We start from the raw sequence: 12,536 nt of genomic DNA, 5'->3' as shown, positions 1-12,536 counted from the left end.
TTTAAATTTTAAGAGGATAAAGAAAATTCTCTTAATAAAACCGTGTACAAAAACTTTCTAGTCTTGCACAATAAAATTTGAAATAAAATTGGAAAGTTTAAACACCGATTCAAAGACCTTAAAAGTTTGCACCCCAAGGAGACAAGGCGAAAGATAGAAAAGGAGCAAGCGCTTAAAAGTCGTTTCCACGTGCTTAGACACTCTCTCTCTCTACATTTCCTCTCACTACAATACTTCGTCTATCTGCCACTTCCCCCCTCTTCCTACTTCTCTCCTAGTCCTATATAAACACTTCACAATACAACCAAGAGTACGGTACCTCAACATATCCTCTCCATTTCTCTCATACTCTTTCACCTTCAAAACACACACACATTTATACTTACATATACTCTTCAGAAATCAGAACATCTCTCCGTTTCTCACACTCTAAGGTATTCTTCTATCCTACTCTTATGTTACAGTTACGGAATCAGGATTTCGAAACTGTCGGGCTAGAAAATATTTCTAGAGTTGTTGATATCTTAGTGTTCTGTATCTTTGATTTGTGTTTAGTGCATAGTTTCAGATCTTTGAAATTTATCTCTCTTAATTAGTTCTAACAACTTTACAGCTCATTCATGCATATGCCTCTGTCTTATATATCTTTATTTATTGCTACACCAGACTAGACCATTGTGTCTGTGGGGTGCTAGAGTAATGTTTGAAATTTAAACGAACCTTCCGCGATATAATTTATTTGGATTTTGTGTAGTTGATTGTGTATTTTATTTTAAATATGCATGCTTCGCCGACAAATATTTTATCCGGAATTTACTCACATTATTATGTGAACCGTTAGAATACGATACGATCCTAGTAAATTCTCGACTTCTCGGGATTTTAGGAGAATTAGTCTGTTAACGTGGAATGTGTTTTTAATATAGGCTGGAAATTTGCTGTGAAGTCATATGGGAATACGATTTTCGTGTCCGCTTGCATGTTATACTGATCTAGAGAACGGCATTGAATCTGTTATAGTCAAGTCTATTGATTTTGGAGATGATGAAACAAGGACTCCAGTCAGGTCAATTAGCTTCAAGGATCAAGATAATGAGCCTACCATTATGCAATCGGTGGGTTCTGTAAGGATGCGAGAAGGATCTGTTAGCTTTAAAAGCGGAGATAGCGATATAATGAATTCTTTTAAGGCTTCTGTTCCTGAGAAGAGCTTGTCTGGCGAGATCAGTAAGCTATCCGAAAGATCTGATAGCTTTACGGAGAAAATGACAAGGTCATCCATTTTGAACTCGAGCAATCCCAAACATCAGGCAGCGATAAAGCTGCAGAAAGTGTACAAAAGCTTTCGGACTAGACGAAAGCTGGCTGATTGTGCAGTTTTAATTGAGCAGAGCTGGTATATTTTCCTGCTGCTCGAAACTGTACTTTTATTTATCTGTTGATGTTCTTGATGTATGTTTCGTGTTGATTTACTTCTCCTGATTATTCTATTTTAATGAATACAGGTGGAAGTTACTAGATTTTGCGGAACTGAAACATAGTTCAGTTTCCTTCTTTGATATAGAAAAGCACGAGACTGCCATTTCCCGGTGGTCGAGGGCAAGAACTAGAGCCGCGAAGGTAGATTCTGAAATTTAATTTTCTTTTATTACTACATCTTCATGTCATTAATTTGAGAGTTTCACACTAATTTATTTATATATTTCAGGTTGGAAAAGGCTTGTCGCAGAATAACAAAGCACGCAAACTTGCTTTACAGCACTGGCTTGAGGCTGTAAGTCACTTGTCAATTACAGTGTTAGTTATGTTAGGGTGGTTGGTTTATAGAATTCTCACTAACCTAAATCCCATCTTTCTAATTTGTAACAGATTGATCCACGACATCGTTATGGACACAATCTTCACTTTTACTACGTTAAATGGCTGCATTCTCAAAGCATTGAACCCTTCTTCTACTGGTAATCTTTTGATAAATATTTATAAAAGAAAAATCATTCTATATTCAACTGAAACTCAGATATATAGTTATCTTCTTCTAATAATCACACGCTTCTGTACATTGTGCAGGCTTGATATTGGAGAAGGGAAGGAAGTTAATCTTGTTGAAAAATGCCCTCGATCAAAACTTCAGCAGCAATGCATAAAATATCTTGGTCCGGTGAGTCTCTTTTTTCCGCTGATCATATTATTATATTTTAATAAATCTCTTTAAGGTTTTGAAAATTAGCTTATGGACCTTGGATTCTTGCTCTTGCAGATGGAACGACTTCCTTATGAAGTTGTAATAGAGGGTGGAAAGTTTTTATTTAAGCAAACAGGGGAGTTCCTTGATACCACCAAAGGAACAAAAGATTCTAAATGGATCTTCGTCCTCAGCACATCAAGGACCTTATATGTTGGGATAAAGAAAAAAGGGACATTTCAGCATTCGAGCTTTCTTGCTGGAGGTGCCACATTGGCAGCTGGAAGAATAATGGTCGAAGATGGTACTCTTAAGGTACAGAGACCATAAACTATCTTGTATTTTTTCATATTCAATTAATTTTTGATTGTGGATGGTAATGTAAAGTTTTTTTGTTAATTGAGTTTGTTTTGTTTCTCAATAAACAGGCTGTCTGGCCTCACAGTGGTCATTACCGGCCAACACCTGAAAACTTCCAAGATTTCGTTTCGTTTCTAAAGGAGAATGTTGTGGATATTTCGGATGTTCAGGTAAATTGAGTTCACTCTGCTTTCAGATATCACACTAATACATTGCAATATCTCGAGTGTGAATTCTTACTCTATTTTCTTTTGTACTTTGTAATCAGATGGATCCAATAGATGAAGAAGATTCCTCTGGCATAACAAGTATTAGTCACATAAGAAGCAACTCATCCGATGAAGACATAAATATTGGGAAGGATCTTTTGGTTACAGAAGAGATTGATGCAGAAGAGTCTCTCTTAAGAAAAACCAACTCAATGGTGAAAGAAGCTTCTCCAACTCTGAAACTTCCCACACTAAATCTGTCTGGTAGCCTCTCTGTAAAATTGCCTGGTACTGAAATAACGAACGGGGATGATTTGAGTGTGATAGCAAAGAGTGGCCAGCATGCAGTTAAATTAAGCTCTGATGACTCTCCTTCAGAATTACCAATGCAATTGGATGGTTATGAGACAGCGGAAGAATCATTTGATGATCAGCAAATTATGAAGATCGCAAATGAAAACATATTCACTGAGAAAGAAAGTATACCGATTGAAGAGGCTGTTACAAAGGAATGTATACTAGAAAGAATAAATTCTCGTAAACGAATGAAATCATTTCAACTGGGAAAGCAGCTCTCTTGCAAATGGAGTACTGGAGCTGGACCTCGAATTGGCTGCGTAAGAGACTATCCCTCGGGGCTCCAGTCTCACGCTTTGGAGCAGGTGAACTTGTCTCCAAGAAGCGCTCCCTGCTCTAGATCAAATAGCAGTTCATTTCAGGAGTTTGCATCAAGCAGCTTCAGCGGGCTAATTCAGGGCACTACCACCCCCAGAAGCTCCCGTCTTTGTAAAGAACACTCAAGAAATTCAGACTCTGAACCTTGTGAAGTTTTATGACTGGTAAACTGTTCATCAATTGATTATATTATGTTAATAGAAAAATTAATGTAGAAATTAGTTATCATTCATTATACATAGGAAATTCTTTGATTATTTTTGTCAATCTCAATCATGTACACATTTTTTGATACTTCCCTCTAGTACAAATCGGATGTAATTTGTATTCCTTTGTACCAACTGATTCAAATGAAAGAAATTAAATTTTAACAGATGCTTATGTAAATATTTCTACATCATTAGCAATATTATCAAATTTTATGGTTTACGCTGATGTATAAGGCAAGCGATTAACAAGTAGGGCACCGCTAATAGTTTTTTCAGTCATGACCTCGAGATCAGTCTAGGGTTGCCATGCTGTTGTCTATACTTCATTCTTCTGCCATCTTTGAATCCTGGCAAACCGTGTTGAATGCTTGTTTATGGTAGGTAATGTGTGAGGTACAAGTATGAGAAATCTGGCATATTGTATTATTTCTTATCCTCCTGTAAAGTCAGGGTGACAAAATGTTTTGACCCTTTTGTTTGTTGACTATACATCAAGATTTCTTGGAGCCTCGGTGTATTTTGATATCTGCATCATGACTGCTTCAAATTAGTCAATATGGGCAATAAGTTTAGAGTCTTTAAGTTACATATTGTGGTCTATGACTCGGTCAATGATAGAGGCATGGTAAGATCTGGTCTCTTAGTTTTAGGTTTTAGTACACTTGAATCAAAAGTGATTGTAACACCCTGGTGCATGTCGATAATTGTTAGTATTACTTATGTTTAGTATATAAACATAAGTAAGACTAACAATTGCACCAACAAAATCATGATATTTTTTGGGCTGTGATGTGCTTGTGGATTACCCAAGTTTGTTGTATTTGAGCCAGTTTATTTCAGCTCAATTTCAGATTTGAAATTCGGGACTTGACCCGGGTTGTCACATTCATATAGATCAGTTTGTTTTGGAGGGGGTTAAAATTTGTAAACAAACCAAGCTAGGTCTAAAGCTTGACCCCCTCCGGTCCAGTCTGTTAAGTCTAGTCCGGTCTGTGTCTCACACGGATAATATGTAAGCAGACTATACCGCTCTTGGTAGTGCAGTAGAAATAGAGATTATATCAGTTAAAGAATAGTACTCCAGCCTGTTGAAGACTGGTACGGCTAATTAATCGCGTGACACCAATAATTCCACACTAAACAAATGCGAAAACAACGCACCATAACAGATCATATACGTACTTGTCGATGTACTTGATTAGTATAGTACTTAACTGATAATGGTCATGATTTATGAACATGTGATCAGAGTTGCATCACAAGTTAATCTACCTCTGCATGGTCAATGCTGAGAGCACATTATCCTGTTCTGAAGTTCCACCAGGACCATTGCTCCAGTACATTAGTTGCCGAAAGTACAGACATGTACTGAATGGAATCTAATCTACAATGTTAGACAATCATTTCTGAAATCACATTATTGGAACTAAGATGCATGATTTATGCACTAGTTATGGATCTATCAAGTTAAAGAGGCATGCAGATCTGGAACAAAACGTTGTCTGCAATACAGAAAGCATCGAAACAGAACATAATCTACAAGTTCATGCATTTAGTCACTTAAGCACATAGTAGGAAGTTGTTAACCGAACACAAAACCAGATACAGCCTGACCCAACGCCATGTCTCTTAGAGGATTAGTATTAGTAGTTGACAGACCCATTATAAGATTGACACAAAATCTTTGAGTTGATTTTCTGTTGTTCATCATATGGCAATGAGGTTGTGCTTGCAATTCTTAGAGCGGCAGCGTAAGAGTATCTCTGACGAACGCTAATTTTTGGCATAATTATTACGAAGTCATAAAACAAATTAATATTTTACGAGTAACGTTATGTACCTCAAATTCTTCTTTCAAATTTTTTTTCTCCTAATGACGTGACAGATATGTAGCTAATTTTAATTGGGTGATTTATGTGCTGCAAATAATGTAACCTCTAGTGGATCTGGACTGTTATTCACCCCTTAGCAACATAAGAGCATCTCCGATGAGCTGTGCTAATTATCAAAAATATTACTATTTTATTTCCTCTCTCTTTTAGCAACTTTTACATCAAAATTTGCTCCAATGGTTGGCACCCAAAGTTGTCACATATTTGTACAAGTATAATTATAACAAGATAGGAAAATAAATAATTTTAGGATGATTTATACATTTTTTTCGATTTTAGGATGGTGCCAAAAATTGGCAACTTTTCTTGGCACTCCTTCCACTCCGATGGAGAGCCAACAAGAGTGTCATGCCACGTCATGACACATGGCACTTGTCATGCCACGTCATGACACATGGCACTTTAGCACTTTTTATGACACAATTTTTTTTTATTTTTAAAAATTATTTATATGTGTAAATTTCAATCAAAATTTGGTCAATTTCACCATTCAAAAGTCAAACTAAATGCTTAAAATGGAATGAAGGAAATATTATATAAGAAATGAATATAATAAATATTGTTGCAGATGAAAATAGTATTGATGTTTAAGTTATTAAAATCCGATATTCTATATTAAATTTGAGTAATGGATTAAGAAATTGTTGGAGTTGCTCTAGTCAGTAACTTCTCAGCTTGGCCCCCCCCCCCACCCACCCCACCCCACCCCACCCCAAATTAATGAGAGCGGCAGCGTTTTATTTCGAGCCGGCTAAAGTATCTTCAACGGACTCTTTATATAAATTTTAAGTGAAAAAAATTAAAGAAATTTGTTTCAAATACAGCTCTTAAAACCTTTCTACAAACTCGAGCCAATAACTCCTCTCTTTTTGGAAGTTGTAACAAGACTCTTAATTTATTTTTATTAATAAAAAAAGTATTCGCTCTTATTCATCCACCAATTTCCCTTTTTTTGTTCATATATTAATAAAATAAATAAAAAAAAGTTAAATTATTATTGGAGTTGACGCTCTTAAATATGAACTAACTTTTCATAAGATTTATATAATTTGTATTATATATAAGAGCCAACTTGGAGACTCTAGGAGATACTCCAATGATACCAAATTTTAAAACACTGCTCCATCGGTCCCATTTTATATGATTCTCTTTGACTAGCCGTCTAGCACAGTTTTTAATAAAAAACTTTAATTTTAACAAAAAAAAGTTGATGAATGTTAAATAAGTGTAGTTTATAAACATATTATTGTCGAAAACTTAAATAAATACTTTCAAAAGAGATTCAAAAAAGTAGATTGTTCATACAAAATGGGAGGACAATAATCTAACACGTCTCAAATGGTACTTCCTCCGTCCCGTTCATTTCTATATATTTTTTTATCAATGTTCAGCATTCACTTTAATACTCTTATTACTCTTAAGTATAGTTCTAAAATCTTATTTTTAAATATTTTTTCTGAATATTTTAAAAAATAAATTATATAACTATATTTTGAGACAATATTAATGTGAGTGCAGGTTCCTTCCCAAATATATACCATTGAGGTGGATTACCATTTACCAATGGCTCCATCAGACAAGATATGGGTGATAGGTACTCCCTCCGTCCCAGTGAGTTATATACACTGGGATTGGACACGGAGACCAAGAAAAAGTGTAAGAAATGAGTAAAGTTAAATGGAAAGTGGGTAAAGTGGTGGGACCCATATATTTTTTAATAATAGATTTGAGATAGTGGAGGAAGTTAGTGGGTGTAATAGTATTTTTATTATTATAAAATGGAGATAGTGGGAGAATGTAGTGGGTGTAGTAGTGTTTTATATTATAAAAAGTTGCTATTTTGGGAATGTATAAAAATGATGGGACATCCCAAAGAAGAAACTGTATAGAATTGATTGGGACGGAGGGAGTATATGTTAGATAGCCCAGTTACCAGAGCCCAGGGTCATGACCCCAGAGGGGCTACTTGGGATGGCCCATGAACCTAATTAAAGAAGCACGATTGTGTAAACTCATGGCACAAGAGCATCAGTTAGGGCTTAAACGTGAATCCTTTTCGATGACACATGGGCTTCCAGAAAAAGTTCGTTCCACTTTTTTTTTATATATACTTATTTATATTTATATATAGAGGATAAAATATTTCTATAATATAACTATACTTAATTTAAATAAAAATAAAATATAAACAAATTAAAAATATTTAACTCAAACAAAAACATTCTCAAAATTGTAAAATTATAATTTTATATTATTTTTGATAAAAATATGTTAGAATCAAATACAAACTTGGTCCAACCAAGATCAACTTTCGTATAACTACAATTTACTTCGTCCGTCACTGAAAAAGTGAAAATCCATTTTGATGGAAGAAAGGTTTTTCTCTATGTCTCTACTAAATCTTCATCCCTCCATGTTCTGAGAAATATTTACCATCCGAAAAGAGGAAAAATCGAAGTCTTTTTCCAAAGAAATACGTTGAGAAAGGGCAGGTTCTTTAAATTGTCAATAAGATAATATGATTATATAAATTGTCAATAAAGTAATATGATTATATACATAGAATCCTTCCGTTTTTCATCATTTTTTTGTTAAGTGATTTTCGATCTCTCCTCCTCCTTTTTATATTTCAATTTTACCAAAATATATAAGATCTTGTTGAATGCCTTGTTATCAGAGTTATTATTCGTGCCCATATTTCCGGGATATTAGTATATTATGTTTCATGCTTTGTACATGCTTTCGTTGTCGGAAGTTTCTCTAAATATCATATGGTATTTTGGGTGTTTATAAAACTCACATGGATTCTGAGACGGTAGTGAATATCGCGGGAACTCATTTTTCACAACAAAAATTTCATATTTCGGGGATATTTGTAGTTTCAATATCAGTGATAGTTTTGAATTTTGGGCTACATATCATGATTGTGTGAAGGTTAATTATTATACTATTGATTTTATAGGTGATGTAAGTTGGATTATTTGGTATGTCAGTATAATATTTTTTCGGATCAGATAATTTGAATATTTTATGTGTTAGGATATCTGAAAATAAAACGATTATTTTAGTTAATCCTTTATTTCACGATCAGATTGTGGTTAACAGTTCGGGATTTGTCCCGGCTGAGTTCCGATCGTGATTTTTGTTAATAAAATTATTTGTTTGTGAAAATAAAAAGGAAAAACTTACTTCTTATTTCGCGGGGAAAAAATTGTATTAAATTACAAATTGTGTAAAAAGAATCACAACTAATTTAATTATAAAATGTATTTTCACAAATACTTCGAAAGATATTAAAATCAAAAAATAAACTCAAAAACAGTAATGTTTTTTATATTTCTTTAATCTACTCTTTATAATAGCTCATAATATAATACAAGTCACATTTATATATATTATGGTATTTTATTTCATTTATTAAGTCATGTAAATTATTTATGTCCAAAAGTTATTTGTTGGAAATTTATTAATACAATAATTTTTATCTTATAATAATTATTAAATAAATAATTAGAAACATTTATTAAATAAATTATTTAAAAAATATTAATTATATAAGATTTACTTAAACCGAAACAATAAAAATATACTCGACGAGCGATGATATTTCGTAATCTTGATCTTGATATTTCACCAGTCGCCTAGCTTCACTTCTACTCAAAGCCTCGGGACTTCAGAGTCTCTCTCTCTCTCTCTCTCTCCCCTAAACTTCATTTTCAAGATCCAACCTTTTTCAAACAATTCCATTCGGCACTTATCAATTTCAATTCTCCAGATTAAAAGGTAATTTTAAAAAATCAAACACCTACCAATTAGCTCAAACACACTTTCAAGATTCAATCTTTCAGAGGTAAGTAAAACAAACCCATTTGTTATGTACACTTGATTTCACTGTTATATATTTGTTTGTGCCTACTGTGTGTTTTGTGAGTTGAATTTAATTTGGGTCTTGGATCAATGAAGGAGCTGAATCCTACAACTGACCCAATTGGGCAAAACCTGATCAAAGTGATAAGCAATGTTTGTTTCTCAGTTTTTGTGTTTTCAGTTCTAATATGTACTGTGATTGCCATTGTATACCAACCACCTGATCCATGGGAATCCTCTAGAGCCTTAACTAGGGTCTTTACTCAATTTGAGAACGCTACATTCCAGACCGACACATCGGTTCTTAAAACTGGGGAAGATTTTGCTGTTAGTCCATCAGCATCGCCTGCTGCGATGACGATCCCGCTTACTGATGCAATCATTGAGAAGTCGGCGGAGAGTGTTCAGAACTTGTCGCGGGCTTGCGAGGATGTGAATGTAGTGAATTGTTCTGATCGTGGTGTTTTGATTGCGATTCAGAAGTTTAATATGAGGTTGTTTAAGTCGATCGTGTTTTTGGAGTATCAGGTGCCGGTTGATGGGGGTAAATCTGGTGAATGTGATGTTGCTTGGAGGTTTAGGAATAAGAAAGAGAAGTCTTGGAGGAAGTATAGGGATTTTCGGAGGTTTAGAATTGGGTATGGTGAGAATTGTACCTATAAAGTTGTGGGTGCCAAAGGTTGGCATTCCGGGTTAAACGCCCGTAGACCTAGAAGGAGAGATAATGGCACTAGTAGAGGTGACAGAGGTAAGGTTACTGCACCATTCCGTGATGATGAGATTAATGATACGATTCCGGTGTTGGGGTCAGATACAGATTTTCGAAAGGGAAGGTACTTGTATTACTCACGTGGAGGAGATTATTGTAAAGAAATGAATCATTATATATGGAGCTTTTTATGTGCTCTTGGGGAGGCTCAGTACTTGAACAGAACTTTTGTGATGGATTTGAGTGTGTGCTTGTCGGCAACGCATTCAACAAGTCACAAGGATGAGGAAGGAAAGGATTTTAGGTTCTATTATGATTTTGAACATTTGAAAGAGGTGACATCAATTGCAGAGGAGAGCGACTTCCTTAGAGATTGGAGAAGATGGAATAAGTCTCATAAGAAGAAAATTCCTCTTAGAAAGGTTGTGAGTCATAAAGTCACGCCAATGCAACTGAAGAATGACAAGAGCACGATTATCTGGAGGCAATTTGATGCTCCTGAGCCAGAAAATTATTGGTACAGAGTTTGTGAAGGTCCAGCTGCAAAGCATATTCAGAGGCCATGGCATGCTCTGTGGAAATCAAAGAGACTGATGAATATAGTGTCTGAGATTAGTGGACAAATGGACTGGGATTTTGATGCAGTTCATGTTGTTCGGGGAGAGAAAGCACAGAATAAGGAAAAATGGCCGCATTTGGATGCTGATACAATGCCAGATGCCCTTGTCGCAAAGTTGCAAGGGGTTATTCAACCTTGGAGGAACTTGTATATTGCAACCAACGAACCATTTTATAATCACTTCGATAAATTGAGGTCTCACTACAAAGTTCATTTGCTTGACGATTACAAGAAATTATGGGGAAATACAAGTGAATGGTATAATGAAACAATGATGTTAAATGGGGGCCACCCTGTTGATTTCGATGGTTATATGAGAGTTGAAGTAGACACTGAGGTACTCTATAGGGCAAAGACGCGGGTGGAAACATTTTATAACTTGACCAAAGATTGCAAGGATGGAATTAATACATGCTGAAAACGTCAGGGGCATCTTCTTTTGGTTTTGTATGTTTATTTAGATATTATTTTGCCAAATTCGTATGTTGTTTCACTTATATAATAGTAACATTTGATCTGCACAAATTTTCTGTATTTAATTTTTAATGCTTTGTTGTACTATTTGTTTGTTCATTAATTGCAACATGATGGTTCACTTCTGTCAACTACTTCTCTTCTCCAATATTGTCCCTCATTTTTGAATGCTGTCCTAGAAAGATAGTTTATATCCGGAGCATGTAGCATGGTTAATATTCCTCAACTTTGAGTGCTTTGAGTGAGTTTGGTATTCAGGTTCCAGCATATACATGTGTCATGTGTGTGTGTGTGTGTGTGTGTGTGTGTGTATTAGGGTAAGGCTAAGGCACCTACCATATTTTTGCTTGTGTTTCAGATTTGCTACTGTAAATTAATTACAATGACATTGACCATTAAAGGAAAAAATAGGCAAAGTTTTGAATTCTATGTCTTGAGTTTTTTGACAAGATTCTGAACTAGTACATGTGGAAATATTGGAAAATATGTTTCAAATTCTTAGCTGTGCAGGTGGAAAGTGTTTGTGGTGTTGGTTATTATTTATACATTCTGTAAGGCCTCAGCACCATGTTTGGTGTTGGAAATCCATTTCTAAAAATTGGAGTGGTGGAAATGAATATTATTTTTATTTTTTTTGAAACAGGATATGAATATTATTATTATTATTATTATTTCTGATATATTTTGCTGCGAAGTATGGTAGTGAGAAATTATAACCACTAGTAGTATCGAATAATCTGTGTTTATCTGGGACTATAGACAGTAGTTGTTTTCTAGTAGGCACCCACCCCCGTGATACTATAGTTGGTGTGATTGCTTGTGCGAGAATATTGTCAGTCTTTTTCAAATCCTAGAAAGGCACTCGCTGTTTGAGAAATTCTAGGTTCGTCCCTGCACTGAAGTGCCTTCGAAGGGGACATATTAATTAGAAAACTAGTGATTTAGTATACCATCTTTTGCAATGCAGGCACCCCCAGGACACCTATAATACCCTGTTTACCTGCTTCTCTGCAGAGAAATGCAGCAAATATTGTTAGCTTATTGAAAAAAGATCAAGAAGGAATGTAAAGCTAAAATTGTGTACAATGTCTCGGCAGGTTACAGGGCCTAGTGTTGCATCTTCTTTTTGTTTCTGCTTCCTGCGAGTACTCATATTAATTCTCTCTGGATTCTTCTTTTAGGTCCGCAGGGGAATATCTATTTAACAGCTGCATTGGGCCTATAAATCATTGGTGTAAATAAATGGGAGTGTTTTGATTATGTTAGGGGGAAAGATGTGGGTGTATATTAATCGGTATAGTGAGTAGTTTGCTAATTGAAAGAAGTTGAAAGCACCTGTT

The 12,536-nt window shown here is 35.0% G+C and overlaps 2 protein-coding genes across 2 annotated transcripts; both read left to right on the top strand.

Moving 5' to 3' along the window:
• The first annotated feature begins 297 nt into the window (after positions 1-297).
• Positions 298-3,801, top strand: LOC108213136 (IQ domain-containing protein IQM2). Its single transcript, XM_017384881.2, has 9 exons — positions 298-434; positions 927-1,396; positions 1,506-1,620; positions 1,709-1,774; positions 1,870-1,958; positions 2,068-2,158; positions 2,258-2,497; positions 2,611-2,712; positions 2,811-3,801. Exons 2-9 carry the CDS (start codon positions 951-953, stop codon positions 3,585-3,587), a joined length of 1,926 nt encoding a protein of 641 aa, XP_017240370.1. The 5' UTR covers positions 298-434; positions 927-950; the 3' UTR covers positions 3,588-3,801.
• Positions 3,802-9,144: 5,343 nt separating this feature from the next.
• LOC108205351 (uncharacterized) lies at positions 9,145-11,327 on the top strand. The gene has a single exon (XM_017375286.2). The coding sequence runs from the start codon at positions 9,485-9,487 to the stop codon at positions 11,138-11,140; it is 1,656 nt and encodes a 551-aa protein (XP_017230775.1). The 5' UTR covers positions 9,145-9,484; the 3' UTR covers positions 11,141-11,327.
• The last annotated feature ends 1,209 nt before the right edge of the window (positions 11,328-12,536 follow it).

The sequence above is a fragment of the Daucus carota genome, chromosome 1, assembly GCF_001625215.2.
Source record: "Daucus carota subsp. sativus chromosome 1, DH1 v3.0, whole genome shotgun sequence".
Taxonomy (NCBI): Eukaryota; Viridiplantae; Streptophyta; class Magnoliopsida; order Apiales; family Apiaceae; genus Daucus; species Daucus carota.
This window is presented reverse-complemented; position numbering and strand designations above follow the sequence as displayed.

What these genes read in the sequence shown, in the direction of transcription:
- LOC108213136 (XM_017384881.2), top strand. Translation starts at nt 951, where the DNA reads ATGGGAATACGATTTTCGTGTCCGCTTGCATGTTATACTGATCTAGAG. An exon ending in TCGAAGATGGTACTCTTAAG is followed by an intron (nt 2,498 to 2,610) that starts GTACAGAGACCA and finishes CTCAATAAACAG; the next exon opens with GCTGTCTGGCCTCACAGTGG. An exon ending in TGGATATTTCGGATGTTCAG is followed by an intron (nt 2,713 to 2,810) that starts GTAAATTGAGTT and finishes CTTTGTAATCAG; the next exon opens with ATGGATCCAATAGATGAAGA.
- LOC108205351 (XM_017375286.2), top strand. Translation starts at nt 9,485, where the DNA reads ATGAAGGAGCTGAATCCTACAACTGACCCAATTGGGCAAAACCTGATC.